Raw genomic sequence first — 16,149 nt, forward strand, 5'->3', positions numbered from 1 at the left:
AACCAAATTCTTTGATTGGACCAAATTAAATATGTGCAATCCTCATAAATTGTGTTCGAATTCCCAAACTCTTCAATTGTGTCAAATTAAATATATTTAGTAATCACCTTTATAATCAAAAATCAATTTTTAAAAATTTAAAATTTAATAACAACAAAATAAATATCAAAAATGAACATTTTAATTATTTAAAGAAATTTTATTTTTTTAACCATAAAATTTGATTGTTCAAAACATAAATTCAAACTCTTCAAGAGTGTCAAATTCGATATATTTTTAATGACATTTTAAATCAAAAAATAACATTTAAACAATTTAAAATTTAATTACAATTTAAATAATAAAAAAAATAATTTAAATTATAAATTTAATTACAAGATAATATATTTTTTACGATTTAATATTTAAATTGAAAAAATAACCAATTTCGGTTGAATTTATTTTTTATACATTAACAGAATCTTCGATTGTGCCAATTTGAACGTAGTTCAAACTCAAATTCAAACCAAAATTCTTTAGTGACATATTAAATTATTATTAAACGTATTTAGTAATCAACTCTAAAAAATTAAAACTTAGAATTCAAATGTGTCAAATTAAATATATTTAGTAATCACCTTTATAATCAAAAATCAATTTTTAAAAATTTAAAATTTAATAACAACAAAATAAATATCAAAAATGAACATTTTAATTATTTAAAGAAATTTTATTTTTTTAACCATAAAATTTGATTGTTCAAAACATAAATTCAAACTCTTCAAGAGTGTCAAATTCGATATATTTTTAATGACATTTTAAATCAAAAAATAACATTTAAACAATTTAAAATTTAATTACAATTTAAATAATAAGAAAAATAATTTAAATTATAAATTTAATTACAAGATAATATATTTTTTACGATTTAATATTTAAATTGAAAAAATAACCAATTTCGGTTGAATTTATTTTTTATACATTAACAGAATCTTCGATTGTGCCAATTTGAACGTAGTTCAAACTCAAATTCAAACCAAAATTCTTTAGTGACATATTAAATTATTATTAAACGTATTTAGTAATCAACTCTAAAAAATTAAAACTTAGAATTTAAATTAAAGAAAACAAGTATAAACACCCATAAACACAAGTGTCATCGTGAACGGCATGCACGTTTCCAAACGATCTGTGCATGAAAGCGAATCAACACACATGTGGTCAATCTGACAACGACAAAATTACACCATGCGTTGTCAAAACAATAACCAGCGTTCATGATCTGAAAACGTAATGATTACGAATTTATAAAAAACAAACCGCTATCGCGACTCGAACCTAAATTGTCCGGTCCATACTAGAGGTGTGCACGTGACACGAAATTGTCGTGACTCACGAAAATTTTCGTGACTCACGCGTGAGTCGTGAGTCACGCTCATGGCAACGGCGTGAGTGTGCGTGAGCGTGATTAACAAAGCAAAATGTCGTGCGTGAGCGTGAGTCACGAAAATATTATCTTCGTGAGTGTGCGTGACTAAAGATTTACGCTCACGAAAATAATCCTGCTCACCAACCTAAAACGCTTAAGAGTTAAATTCATTTACAATTTTAGTGACACCTGGGATGTTAAGAGTGTAATAACGCTCTCGATTTTAATAATGCTCATGTTTTCAGACGCGTCGCTAAGGTAAATTACTCAAAAATTTGTTCTTGAGTCACGACATTTTTCGTGAGTCACGATATTTTTCGTGAGTCACGGTATTTTTCGTGAGTCACGACATTTTCGTGCGTGAGTGTGCGTGAGTACAAATTTTCTTTTCGTGAGTGTGCGTGAGCGTGAGTCCTACCAAACAATATCGTGCGTGAGTGTGCGTGAGTAAGATTTTTCCGTCGTGAGTGTGCGTGAGCGTGAGTAAAATATTACTCACGTGCACACCTCTAGTCCATACGCGTTAACAGACGCCTAAACACATTGTATCACCATCGGAGTTGCCATAAGAACGTCTAACGAGCATTTTAAGACTTTTCATGGCCTAAGAAAAAAGAAAGTCGTTCATGAAATCGTGAACGCCCGTGGACGAAACCGTGAATATTCCGTTTTGATTTTTCGTGAATGTTTCCGTTTCATACACCAAAACATGGACCTATACACCCCACTTATGTGTGGACCTAAAAAACCTCTAGACTTCTAATTTCTTTCACATCGGATAAAATTTCGAAGGCCAAGATGTAGTCAAAAGTCTGTGCAAAATTTCTGGACAACAGGTGGATTATTGAATTCTGTACACAGCTGCCACTCGAGCCAAAAATACAAAAAAAAAAAAATAACCAAAACAAAAAATATTATTTTGTCAAAATTTTATTTCTATAGCAAATTTTGTCAACATTTTTTTCTATAGAAAAAATTGTCATCATTTTATTTCTATAGAAAATGTTGTCAAAATTTTATTTCTATAGAAAATTTTGTCAATATTTTATTTCTATACAAAATTTTGTCAAAATTTTATTTCTATAGCAAATTTTGTCAAAAAATTTTTTCTATAGAAAATTTTGTCAATATTTTATTTCTATACAAAATTTTGTCAAAATTTTATTTCTGTAGAAAATTTTGTCAAAATTTTATTTCTATAGCAAATTTTGTCAAAAATTTTTGTCATAATTTTATTTTCTATAGAAAATTTTGTCAAAATTTTATTTCTATAGAAAATCTTGTCAAAATTTTATTTCTATAGAAAATTTTATCAAAATTTTATTTCTATAGAAAATTTTATCAAAATTTTATTCCTATAGAAAATTTTGTCAAAATTTTATTTCTATCGAAATTTTGTCCAAATTTTATTTCTATTGAAAATTTTGTCAAAATAGTATTTCTATAGAAATTTTTGTCAAAATTTTATTTCTATAGAAAATTTTATCAAAATTTTATTTCTATAGAAAATTTTATCAAAATTTTATTTCTATAGAAAATTTTGTCAAAATTTTATTTCCATAGAAACTTTTATCAAAATTTTATTTCTATAGAAAAATTTTTTTCAAAATTATAATTCTATACTATATTTTGTCAAAATTTTATTTCTATAGAAAATTTTGTCAAAATTTTATTTCTATAGAAAATTTTGTCAAAATTTTATTTCTATAGAAAATTTTGTCAAAATTTTATTTCTATAGAAAATTTTGTCAAAATTTTATTTCTATAGAAAATTTTGTCAAAATTTTATTTCTATAGAAAATTTTGTCAAAATTTTATTTCTATAGAAAATTTTGTCAAAATTTTATTTCTATAGAAAATTTTGTCAAAATTTTATTTCTATAGAAAATTTTGTCAAAATTTTATTTCTATAGAAAATTTTGTCAAAACTGTATTTCTATAGAAAATTTTGTCAAAATTTGATTTCTATAGAAAATTTTGTCAAAATTTTATTTTTATAGAAAATTCTGTCAAAATTTTATTTCTATAGAAAATTTGGTCAAAATTTTATTTCTATAGAAAATTTTTGTCAAAACTGTATTTCTATAGAAATTTTTTGTCAAAATTGTATTTCTATAGAAAATTTTGTCAAAATTTTATTTCTATAGAAAATTTTGTCAAAATTTTATTTCTATAGAAAATTTTGTTAAAATGTTATTTCTATAGAAAATTTTATCAAAATTGTATTTCTATAGAAAATTTTATCAAAATTTTATTTCTATAGAAAATTTTGTCAAAATTTTATTTCCATAGAAAATTTTATCAAAATTTTATTTCTATAGAAATTTTTTTTTCAAAATTATAATTCTATACTATATTTTGTCAAAATTTTATTTCTATAGAAAATTTTGTCAAAATTTTATTTCTATAGAAAATTTTGTCAAAATTTTATTTCTATAGAAAATTTTGTCAAAATTTTATTTCTATAGAAAATTTTGTCAAAATTTTATTTCTATAGAAAATTTTGTCAAAATTTTATTTCTATAGAAAATTTTGTCAAAACTGTATTTCTATAGAAAATTTTGTCAAAATTTGATTTCTATAGAAAATGTTGTCAAAATTTTATTTCTATAGAAAATTTTGTCAAAATTTTATTTCTATAGAAATTTTTGCCAAAATTTTATTTCTATAGAAAATTTTGTCAAAATTTTATTGCTATAGAAAATTTTGTCAAAATTTTATTTCTATAGAAAATATTGTCAAAATTTTATTTCTATAGAAAATATTGTCAAAATTTTATTTCTATAGAAAATATTGTCAAAATTTTACTTCCATAGAAAGTTTTGTCAAAATTTTATTTCTATAGAAAAGTTTGTCAAAATTTTATTTCCATAGAAAATTTTCTCGAAATTTTATTTGTAATGAAAATTTTGTCAACATCTTATTTCTATAGAAAATTTTTTCAAAATTTTATTTCTGCAGAAAATTTTATTTCTATAGAAAATTTTGTCAACATTTTATTTCTATAAAAAATGTTGTCAACATTTTATTTCTATAAAAACTTTTGTCAACATTTTATTCTATAGAAAATTTTGTCAAAATTTTATTTCTATAAAAAAATTTTTCAAAATTTTTTTTTATATAGAAATCCTCTTAGTTCTAGTGGTTGTAACCAACAAGCTTGTTTCTCTCAACAAAATCCTATTTTATAAAGTAATATTACAATTAAGTTAAATCCTTTCCGTTTGACCAATATAAAAAAACGAAAAGTTCATATAATTTATTTTTACAACAAATTCACACTTTCGTTTTTATATGCAATGATAAAAAAAAATCAAAAACGAAATACATATTTTTAAAATAAAACCGTAAATCAAAAAGATAGTAGCTAGCCACTCCCAAACTATTCAGTGCTAAAATAAAATGTACGGCTATTTAGATTTGGATTGTGGCAGTGGGATACACTATTGCGGTGTCCAAATGTGTCTTTAGCGCGCATTATCGTTACTTTATTTTTGTTCCATGAATATGAGCACAGACCGAAGGACAGACATATAGAGTGTTCGACCCCATCGTCATTTACATACAATTTTGGCCTGTGGCTTTTAGGCAAATGTGTGATTTGTTTTTGTTAGTTCCACCATCCCGTAAGCCAGCCAGCTAGCTAGTCCATCAACCATCCAATTTGGTCGCGTGCCTTCTGGTGGTGTATTCCAATAAGCATTTGTTTTTTTGCTATAACTAACATATGTTGTTTGTTCCATGTGGTATAGTTTGCTGTGTTTTATTTTTTGCCAGTAGAATTTTATTAACGTAAATTAAGTGGCAAAAAGCGAATAAGTATATAATGCTGAAAATTTTACAAAAATACAAAAAAATAAGTTCCATATCTCATATACATAAATAACTAGTGCAAAACGAAATATAATCAACGCGACCAAGTCGATTTTCCTTTAGCTAGCTAGCTAGCCCAGACTAGCTCAGCTAAGCTTTAATTAAAATTGTTCTGACGATATAATAGAAAAAGCGGCAGCACCAGCAATAGTCATCATCATCTTCAAGTATGAGTCCTCTAGATGCGATCTTGAATTGTTTCTGTCATATGTGTCATTCACCATGTCGAAGGTGGGATATTAATTAATATTTTATCATCATTATAATTAATATTTTATCATCATAATCATAATTAATAATTAAATCAAAAATTATTGTATATTAATTAAAATTTATTTTTAAGAATATTAAGTGGATATGATGAGAATCTGATAAGAATCTGATTTTATTTATTTATTTATTTATATATTTACAATCATAATGAATTATGAAAAGAAACAGGTAATATAGGTGTTAACAACATAGGTTTTCGACCTGAAGAATCTGATCTGATAAGAATGATATACAGAAAAAATTTTCACGAAAAAATTTTCCAATTAAAGTCTTTATTGATTTTTAAAAAATAATGTAATTGTCTAATGCACTAGGGTGGAACTTAATTTTAGTAAAAAAATATGGGAAACATTTAAATCTGAAGCTATTTTAAGGAAACTTCGCAAAAGTGTATTTATGATTTATCGCTCGATGTATATATGTATTAGAAGTTTTGGAAAATTAGAGTCATTTTTACAACTTTTCGACTAAGCAGTGGTGATTTAACAAGGAAAATGTTGGTATTTTGACCATTTTTGTCGAAATCAGAAAAAAACATATATATGGGAGCTATATCTAAATCTGAACCGATTTCAATTAAATTTGGCACACATGACTATATTACTAATTGTACTCCTAGTGCAAAATTTCAACCAAATTGGGCCAAAACTCTGGCTTCTGGGGCCCTATAAGTCCATATCGGGCGAAAAATATATATGGAAGCTATATCTAAATCTGAACAGATTTCAATCAAATTTTGCACACTTGACTATACTACCAATTGTACTCCTTGTGCAAAATTTCAAGCTAATCGGGATAAAACTCTGGCTTCTGGGTCCATATAAGTGCATATCGGGCGAAAGATATATATGGGAGCTATATCTAAATCTGAATCGATTTCAACCAAATTCAAAGAAATTTTTTTAGTTTGAAGGAAAAAATTGGAGTTCAAAATTGCACGAATGGCATACAAAGTTCACGATGCACCCATTTGTAGTAAATTTTACAAATTTAAAGAAGTAAGGAGGCAGCCCGATGTATCAGGCTCACTTAGACTATTCAGTCCATTGTGATACCACATTGGTGAACTTCTCTCTTATGCTGAGTGCTGCCCGATTCCATGTTAAGCTCAATGACAAGGGACCTCCTTTTTATAGCCGAGTTCGAACGGCGTTCCACATTGCAGTGAATTCACTTAGAAAAGCTTTGAAAACTCAGAAATGTCACCAGCATTACTGAGGTGGGATAATCCACCGCTAAAAAACTTTTTGGTGTTCAGTCGAAGCAAGCATCGAACCCACGACCTTGTGTATGCAAGAAAGCCGAGAAATAATGAGAAATAATAATGAATGAAATAATGAAAAGAAATGGTGAAAAGTACGAATTTAGGAAATCTTTATGCTTATTTTGTGTATAATTTTTCCCCGTTTTTTAGCTCATTTAACTAACGTACACAAAAAATTTGCTCCCCCAAGAGGCTCCGCATGACAAATCTCTGGGGTTCGGTTTATATGTAAAAGTGGTCCAAGTTTCAAGTCGATAGCTTATTTCGTTAGCGTAAAAAAATCTTAAAGCAAGTTAGCGTAAACAAATCTTAAAGCAAAGATTATTTCTTTCAATTAAAATCTCTTAATGTTAAAGAAAATTTTCCCTAATATTGTGTAAATTTCGTATTCTATAATTTAGGTTGTGTAAACTTTCATATAATTTTTTTAGTGAAGAATGCTTTGTAATCAAGATACAAAGAGCCAACAAACTTAAAGAAAATGTAATTAATTTTAAAGAATTTTTAAAACCAAGTTTTCCTTAGTCAAACAGAATTTTCTTTCATGTAAATAACAGGTTGGCTGATAAGTCCCCGGTCTGACACATAGGTGGCATCGCTAGTATTAAATGCATATTATTTTTATATAGTACCAACCTTCAAATGATTCGTGTCAAAATTTGACGTTCGTAAGTCAATTAGTTTATGAGATAGAGCGTCTTTTGTGAAGCAACTTTTGTTATTGTGAAAAAATGGAAAAAAAGGAATTTCGTGTTTTTATAAAATACTGTCTTCTGAGGGGAAAAAATACGGTGGAAGCAAAAACTTAGCTTGATAATGAGTTTCCGGACTCTGCCCCAGGGAAATCAACAATAATTTATTGGTATGCAAAATTCAAGCGTGGTGAAATGAGCACGGAGGACGGTGAACGCAGTGGACGCCCGAAAGAGGTGGTTACCGACGAAAACATAAAAAAAAATCCACAAAATGATTTTGAATGACCTTAAAATGAAGTTGATCGAGATAGCAGAGGCCTTAAAGATATCAAAGGAACGTGTTGGTAATATCATTCATCAATATTTGGATATGCCGAAGCTCTGTACAAAATGGGTGCCGCCCGAGCTCACATTTGACCAAAAACAACAACGTGTTGATGATTCTGAGCGGTGTCTGCAGCTGTTAACTCGTCATACGCCCGAGTTTTTCCGTCGATATGTGACAATGGATGAAACATGGCTCTATCACTACACTCCTGAGTCCAATTGACAGTCGGCTGAGTGGACAGCGACAGGTGAACCGTCTCTAAACGGCCCCATATGAAGAAGAAAAAAGTGTTGTTCCACCAAGACAACGCACCGTGCCACAAGTCATTGAGAACGATAGCAAAAATTCATGAATTGGGCTTCGAATTGCTTCCCCACCCACCGTATTCTCCAGATCTGGCCCCAGCGACTTTTTCTTGTTCTCAGACCTCAAAAGGATGATCGCAGGGAAAAAATTTGGCTGCAATGAAGAGGTGATCGCCGAAACTGAGGCCTATTCTGAGGCAAAACCGAAGGAGTACTACCAAAATGGTATCAAAAAATTGGAAGGTCGTTATAATCGTTGTATCGTTCTTGAAGGGAACTATGTTGAATAATAAAAACGAATTTTGGCAAAAAAATGTGTTTTTCTTAGTTAGACCGGGGATTTATCAGCCAACCTGTTTTATCCAGTTTTAAGTCACATCACTTAATGATAAAAACGACTTCATTGAAAAGTTTATCGACTTTTGAACAAGGAAAAGAACTTTATATCGGAGTAGTGCATCTTTTATGCTAAACAAAATATTCGTATTTTAAGGACAAGAAATCTTTGGCCTCATGAAAATATTTTTTTCAGTGTGGGAGGGTTAGGAAGTTAATATAGCGTACGTTACATTTCGATATATAGTCGAAGGGTGACACCTAATTCTTGCCTTTAGCGATTTTTGAATAAGGAAAACAACTTGACATCAGAGAAATGCGTCTTCTATGCTAAAAACAATAATCCACCGCTGAGAAACTTTTTGGTATTTGGTCGAAACTCGGTTTGATGAACCCACGACCCTGTGTATGCAAGGCGGGCATGCTAACCATTACACCACGGTGGCTCGATCTACAATGGGAATTACCAAACTATTTTCAATATCACCAAAATATTTCCAATTAAAAAGTTGATTGAAGTTAACCCGTTTTTCAATTAATAAATTAATTTATACAATTAACTTTTTAATCAAGATGGAAACATTAAGCTAATTAAGTCAATGTTTGAAAATTTTTAAAATATTAATTAAAAAAATAATTTATACAACTTTTTAATCATTTGAATTAAATAATTAATTGGAACAATTAATTTCGTGATTGAATTAGATTTTTTGTTTATGTATTAACTTTTAATAAAAACGTAAAAATAATAAAGTAAAAGTAATATTTCTTGCAATTTTTTTTTCATATTTCATATTTTTCGTATTTTTTTTTCAATCTTTTTTTATTTATTTAAATAGTATTTGACACTCTTCCCACCAAAACAAATCTTGCGAATAATAAAAGATAGACGGTCGGACAAACGGGATTAGATTTACTATGAAAATGATTATTTTTGTTATATCCAAAATATAATTAGTTAAAGTAAAATAATAATAAGTTTTTTAGCCACTTTAAAAATATTTTTTATTCAATCTTTATTTTTGAAATAATAATTGACTATCTTTCCACAAAATAAATCTTGCAAACAATAACAAATGGACGGACGAACAAACGGGACTAAATCCACTGTGGAAATTATTAACTTCTATTGAAAATAAATAAGTAATAAATTTAAAGTAATTTTATAACAAAATTTTAAAAATCTTTTTTTATTTATGTAAATAAAAGATGAAATAGATAGGCGAGCGGACTAACGGAATAATATTTACTATGAAAATGATTATTTGTAAAAAATAATAAAATTAAAGTAGAATTTTTTTTATAGTTTTAAAAACTTTTCTTATTTATTTTTAATATTTTTTATTTTAATAATATTTAACACTCTTCCCACCAAAACAAATTTTGCATAACAATAAACGGATGGACGGACAAACGGGGCAATGAAAATTATTAATTTTTGTTAAATCCACAAAAAATAATAAATATTTTTTTAGCAATTTTAAAAATCTTTTTTTTTCAATATTTTTTTATTTTAAGTTAATATTATACTTTTTAATAATTTTAAAAATCATTATTTATTATAATAACAACTAACCTTTTTTTCTTCTCTTCTCCTTGCAGCTCTCCACCAGCAAATCTTACAGTATTAACCCGCCAACAACAATTGCAACAGCAACAAAATGCTGCCGCTTTATATGCTTTCAATAATGCTGTGGATACCAGCGATTTGATGGTGCGCCTGCGTGAATCCATAAAACAAAAAGAGGAATTTCTGAAATCACCGCTACCAAATGTGCATCAACAATCACACCACCAGCAGCAACAACAACAGCAGCCACAGCAACATTTCTTTCCCCATACACCCCCATCAGGTAGTCCACAATTGTCTATGGTCTCGACATCATCGACATCGGTGGGTGCAGGATCATCATCGGCATGTGTTGTTGGTAGCCTAAGTTTTGTGAATACCAACAATGCGACAACAGGAGCGGCAGCGTCGGTGGCACGAGGACAAGTGCGTACATTAGTTAAACAGCCATTATCGGCCACATCATCAGCGTCGAGTACGAGAGAATTATTAACAGCAAACTGTGATATGCATTACGCACCGAATTTAGGCTCCAGTACAACTGGAGGTGGTGGTGGTGGTGGAGGCAGTTCATATGGTCAACAACAGCAGCAACAACACCATCATCACCAACAACAACAACAGCAGAGACTAAGCACCAGTGGTGGTAGCAGTAATAACAGCACCAATGGCAGCAGTTCAATATTGCGTGATAAATACCATAAGGATTATGAATTCATGGAAACATTGCAGGAAACTGGTGTCACTAACAAAGTGTAAGTATGACTCTCCGCTAAAGCTGCCAATACGTTGCGATTGGGTTCCATTCAATTTTCCAAGCATGGCGAGCCATATGCAAATAACTCTCGGCTATGACCATGTAATTGTTTCACACTGCTGCAGGAGATTGGAACTGATTAGTTTACTGGCTAAGTCTTTCTCTTTTTTGCTGTTTGCTGGCTCCAGTTTGAAAAGCAATTTCATATTGTCAATTGAATATCTTATCACCTCCAGTGGTGGTGGATATGGCAGCTTAGCCTTAGCTATGGCATATATCAGGGAAGGAAAATACAATTTTTAAGGAAGTACAAAGAATGTATTTTTTTTTTTTTTTTTTTTTTTGAGCGAAAAAAGTACTTTTTATTACATTTCGACAAAAGATTATTGTCTCCCTTAGAATGAATTTTAAAGAAAATAAAACTTTGTTTGTCAACTCTCCCAATTAAAATATTTTTTTTTTTTTAGTTTTATATCCGCTTGCCACAGTTGAAAGAATTCTACCAAAAATGGTATTTTTTTACTGCTTTATAGATTGGTAGAATTCATGGGACTTCATAAATTTTCTATAGGTCAATAAAAATAAGTTGTTGACAAAATTTTGTATAGAAACAATATTTTCTATAGAAATAACATTTTGACAAAATTTTCTATAGAAATAAAATTTTGACAAAATTTCTATAGAAATCAAATTTTGACAAAATCTTCTATAGAACTAAAATTTTAAGAAAAATTTCTACAGAAATAAAATTTTAACAACATTTTTCTATAGAAATAAAATTTTAACAAAATTTTCTATAGAAATAAAATTATAACAAAATTCTCTAAGAAATAAAATTTTGACAACATTTTCTATAGAAATAAAATTTTGACAAAATTGTCTATATAACTAAAATATTGACAACATTTTCTATAGAAATAAAATTTTGACAACAAATTTCCGTAGAAATAAAATTTTGACAACATTTTCTATAGAACAAAAATATTGACAACATTTTCTATAGAAATAAAATGTTGACAAAATTTTCTATAGAAATAAAATGCTGACAATATTTTCTATAAAAAAATTGAAAAATTGATCGATAAATTCTTATCTAAAAAGTGTTCGTGTGGAAGCGTAATATAGAATCACATGCTTTCTCCGACAAAATCATTCTTAAAATTCAGAAAATCTTATTTTTGACACTGGATTTAGTTTTATAACCACTTACCACAGTTGGAAGAATTCTACCAAAAATTGTATTTTTTACTGTTTTGTAGATTGGTAGAATTCATGGGTCTTCATAAATTTTCTATAGATAATTAAAAATAAAATATTGACAAAATTTTCTATAGAAAGAAAATTTTTCTATGGAAATAGAATTTTGACAAAATTTTCTATAGAAATAAAATTTTAAGAAAATTTTTTATGAAATAGAATTTTGACAAAATAAATTAAATAAATAAAAAAATAAATTTTAACAAAATTTTCTACAGAAATAAAATGTTGACAAAATTTTCTATAGAAATAAAATTTTGACAACATTTTCTATAGAAAAAAATTTGGAAAATTTTTCAAAAGAAAAAAGTTGATCGATAAATTCTTATCTAAAAAGTGTTCGTGTGGAAGCGTAATATAGAATCACAGCTTTCTCCGACCAAAACATTCTTAAAATTCAGAAAATCTTATTTTTGATAATGGATTTAGTTTTATATCCGCTTACCACAGTTGGAAGAATTCTACCAAAAATGGTATTTTTTTACTGTTTTGTAGATTGGTAGAATTTATGGGACTTCATAAATTTTCTATGGATAATTAAAAATAAAATATTGACAAAATTTTCTATAGAAATAAAATTTTAACAAAATTTTCTATAAAATAAAAATTTTGACAACATTTCCTATAGAAATAAAATGTTGACAAAATTTTCTATAGAAATAAAATGTTGACAAAATTTTCTATAGAAATAAAATTTTGACAAAATTTTCTATAGAACTAAAATGTTGACAAAATTTTCTATAGAAATAAAATTTTGACAAAATTTTCTATAGAAGTAAAATGTTGACAAAATTTTCTATAGAAATAAAATGTTTACAAAATTTTCTATAGAAATAAAATTTTAACAAAATTTTTTATAGAAGTAAAAAGTTGACAAAATTTTCTATAGAAATAAAATTTTAACAAAGTCTTCTATAGAACTACAATTTTAAGAAAATTTTTTATAGAAGTAAAATGTTGACAAAATTTTCTATAGAAATAAAATTTTAACAAAATTATCTATAGAAATAGAATTTTGACAAAATTTTCTATAGAAATAGAATTTTGACAAAATTTTCTATGGAAATAAAATGTTGACAAAAAAAAATTTAACAAAATTTTCTATAGAAATAAAATTTTGACAACATTTTCTATAGAAAAAAATTGAAAAAAATGTTCAAAAGAAAAAAGTTGATCGATAAATTCTTATCTAAAAAGTGTTCGTGTGGAAGCGTAATATAGAATCACATGCTTTCTCCGAACAAAACATTCTTAAAAGTCAGAAAATCTTATTTTTGACACTGGCTTTAACAAAATCTAGATTTTCTTCCCGCATGAACTGGTCTGTTTTGCCAAATTTTCAAAGACCTTTATCAAATAAGTTTGTTAAAGACTTTCATATATTAAAATATTTTGTCAAAACTATTGTTCCATAAATCTTATATCGGCCCAAAACGGTATACAGAAAAGTTACTAAATCATGCGCGGGGGTACTACGGTACTGACCAGGATGAAAAAGTATTGAAAAAGTACTATAGTACTGCATTTTCCATCCCTGGCATATATGGTATAAATGAATGGGGTTCACATCGATCGTTCGCACGTTAGTTAGTTTGTTAGAGCTTAAATGCCTTTATTACAACTCTCCCCTTTCTCTGACTATCTATCCCTCACTCTTTCTCTCTCCATGTCTTTCTTTTAGATTTGAAAGCAAATTGGTTTCACATTTAGCCCGAGGTTTTGATCCTTTCAAGCCTTTGTCCATCAACACAAATGCCATTGAGACACAAACAGCAACAACGGCAGCGGCGGCAGCAGCTGCAGCATCTGCTGCGGGCAATGCTATTATGAAAAAGCCAAGTGTTTTATATGATTCACTGCACCATCATCCATTGCATCAAATGCAGGTGCAGCAACAACAACATCAACAGCATCCGCATCTTACATATCCGCTACACCATCAACAACAACAACATCATCAACAAACAGCAACAACGGCGCCAAAGATGACAGTTTCAACTGCAACAACCCCATCCTCAGCAAATCTATCCTCAATAGTAAATCCAGCAGCAGCAACATCAACATCTGTAGTCGATGGTCAACGTTTTAGCCGCATGGAAATCTATAAAGCTAGCCTGGCGAATTCAACAATCGATCATCAGAGTAATTCCAATACCAATTCCAGCAGTGGCAGTAAGTAAAATCCTTCTAATACCATCCATACACAGAAAACACTTTCAAGAAAAATTTTCCAATTAAAGTCTTGAGTTTTGAAAAATATTCAATTAAAAATTTAATTGATTCAATAATTTTTTTAATTGAAACAAACATTAATCACAAAAATTAATAGTATCAATTAAGTTTTGAATTGACTGTCAATTATTTTTTAATTTTTTAATCATTTCTGTGATTGAAGACAATTCTATTAAAAAATTAATTGTATCAATTAATTTCGTGATTGAATCAGAAAAAAAAATTGTGTCAATTGGATCAATTAATTTTTTAATCGATACTATCATTTCTGTAATTGAAGACATTAAAAATTAATTGGATCAATTAATTTCGTGATTGAAAACAAAAAATATTTTTTATGCAAATATCAAATGCATACACTCAAAAAAAAGTGAACCCTATATTTTACTAAAGCCGTTTTAATTCTATTTTAGTTCATGGAATTATTACGTTTTGTTCAGACTTTCTTAAAATTTGTAAATTTTACCAATAATGTGCCCATCATGAAATTCGTATGGCACTAAAGACATTCTTGCAATTTTTAACTCCAATTTTGTCTTTTAAACTACAAAATTTTCTTTAACAAGTTAAAAAAATGAATTGTCTAACAATTTGTCGAAAATTATTTACTTATTTTTATGAAATCGGCGTGACATCTGTATTTCTAATACAGTTTAGTTAAAATTTTCTAAAATAAATCTATTTTTTTTCTAAAATTAACTTAAATTTTTGTTTCATGGTGGGTTCACTGTTTTTTGAGTGTATCCAATTTCTCATCATTATGGTGCCATTTAAGCTCAAAAACAAGATTTCAAATCCAATCCAAAGATTTTATCTACCCTTGAGGATTTTGGTGTTGATTACGAAACAAAGATGTAGAATCTTTATAGCTTTAAATCGACGCTCTATAAATTTGCAACAAAGTAAAGCAAAAATGTCGGAAATAGCATCAAGTTTTAAAATCAGTTTAGATTTTTTCGAATTTGCTACCTTTGATGGCCTTCAAACGGCCAACAGAGCCATTACAGGCTGCACGAAAGTGGCTTTGTGGTGATTTTGAGCCATTCACAGGAAAGGGTCGTCTTGAGAAGATCGAAACTTTGGTATTTTTAGTGCCAACCTTACTCTCCAAAATGCCCTTGATGCCAAAGTCTAACGAATTGAGGTTAGGTTAGGTAATGTTTGCAGCCCGATATCAGGCTCAGTTAGGCTATTCAGTCCATTGTGCTAGCACAGTGGGGAACTTTGTTCACTGAATGCTGGGACCTTCTTTTTAGAGTCGAATCCAAACGGCGTTCCACATTGCGGTGCGGTAGGAAAGTTTTGAAACACTCAGAAATTTCGCCAGCACCATTGAAAAACTTTTTGGTGTTTGGTCGAAACTGGGATTGAAGCCATTACCGTTTGTATATACATATATATAGAAAATTTCGTCAAAATTTTATTTCTATAGAAAATTTTGTCAAAATTTTATTTCTATAAAAAAAATTCAAAATTTTATTTCTATAGAAAATTTTGTCAAAATTTTATTTCCGTAGAATTTTTTTCAAAATTTTATTCTTATAGAAAATTTTGTCAAAATTTTATTCATATAGAAAATACTCTATAATTTTTTTTTTTAAATTGTGTTTCTATGGAAAATTTCGTCAAAATTTTATTTCTATAATTTTTTTTTTTTCAAATTTTCATTTCTATAGAAAATTTTGTCAAAATTTCAGTTCTATAGAAAATTTTGTCCAATTTTTTTTGTCAAAAAATTTTTTTTCTATGCAAAATTTCGTTAATATTTTATTTCTATAGAAAAATTTGTTAACATTTTTTCAATTTTTTTTTTTCAAATTTTCATTTCTATAAAAAAATTTTGTTAAAATT

The 16,149-nt window shown here is 28.0% G+C and overlaps 1 protein-coding gene across 7 annotated transcripts in view; it reads left to right on the forward strand.

The window, feature by feature from the left end:
* The window catches only part of RhoGAP19D (Rho GTPase activating protein at 19D), a 302,970-nt gene that overhangs the window by 263,203 nt on the left and 23,618 nt on the right, over positions 1–16,149 (forward strand). For 5 of the 7 annotated variants that reach the window (XM_075300612.1, XM_075300615.1, XM_075300613.1 and 2 more), the window contains 2 exons: positions 10,085–10,807; positions 13,748–14,238. In XM_075300612.1, coding sequence (XP_075156727.1) covers positions 10,085–10,807; positions 13,748–14,238 — 1,214 coding nt within the window. Of the gene's footprint in view, positions 1–5,300; positions 5,513–10,084; positions 10,808–13,747; positions 14,239–16,149 lie in introns of those variants that run through there. The other 2 variants (XM_075300617.1, XM_075300614.1) reach the window with 2 other exon arrangements.

The sequence above is a fragment of the Haematobia irritans genome, chromosome 3 (genome assembly GCF_050003625.1).
Source record: "Haematobia irritans isolate KBUSLIRL chromosome 3, ASM5000362v1, whole genome shotgun sequence".
In the NCBI taxonomy this organism is placed as follows: domain Eukaryota; kingdom Metazoa; phylum Arthropoda; class Insecta; order Diptera; family Muscidae; genus Haematobia; species Haematobia irritans.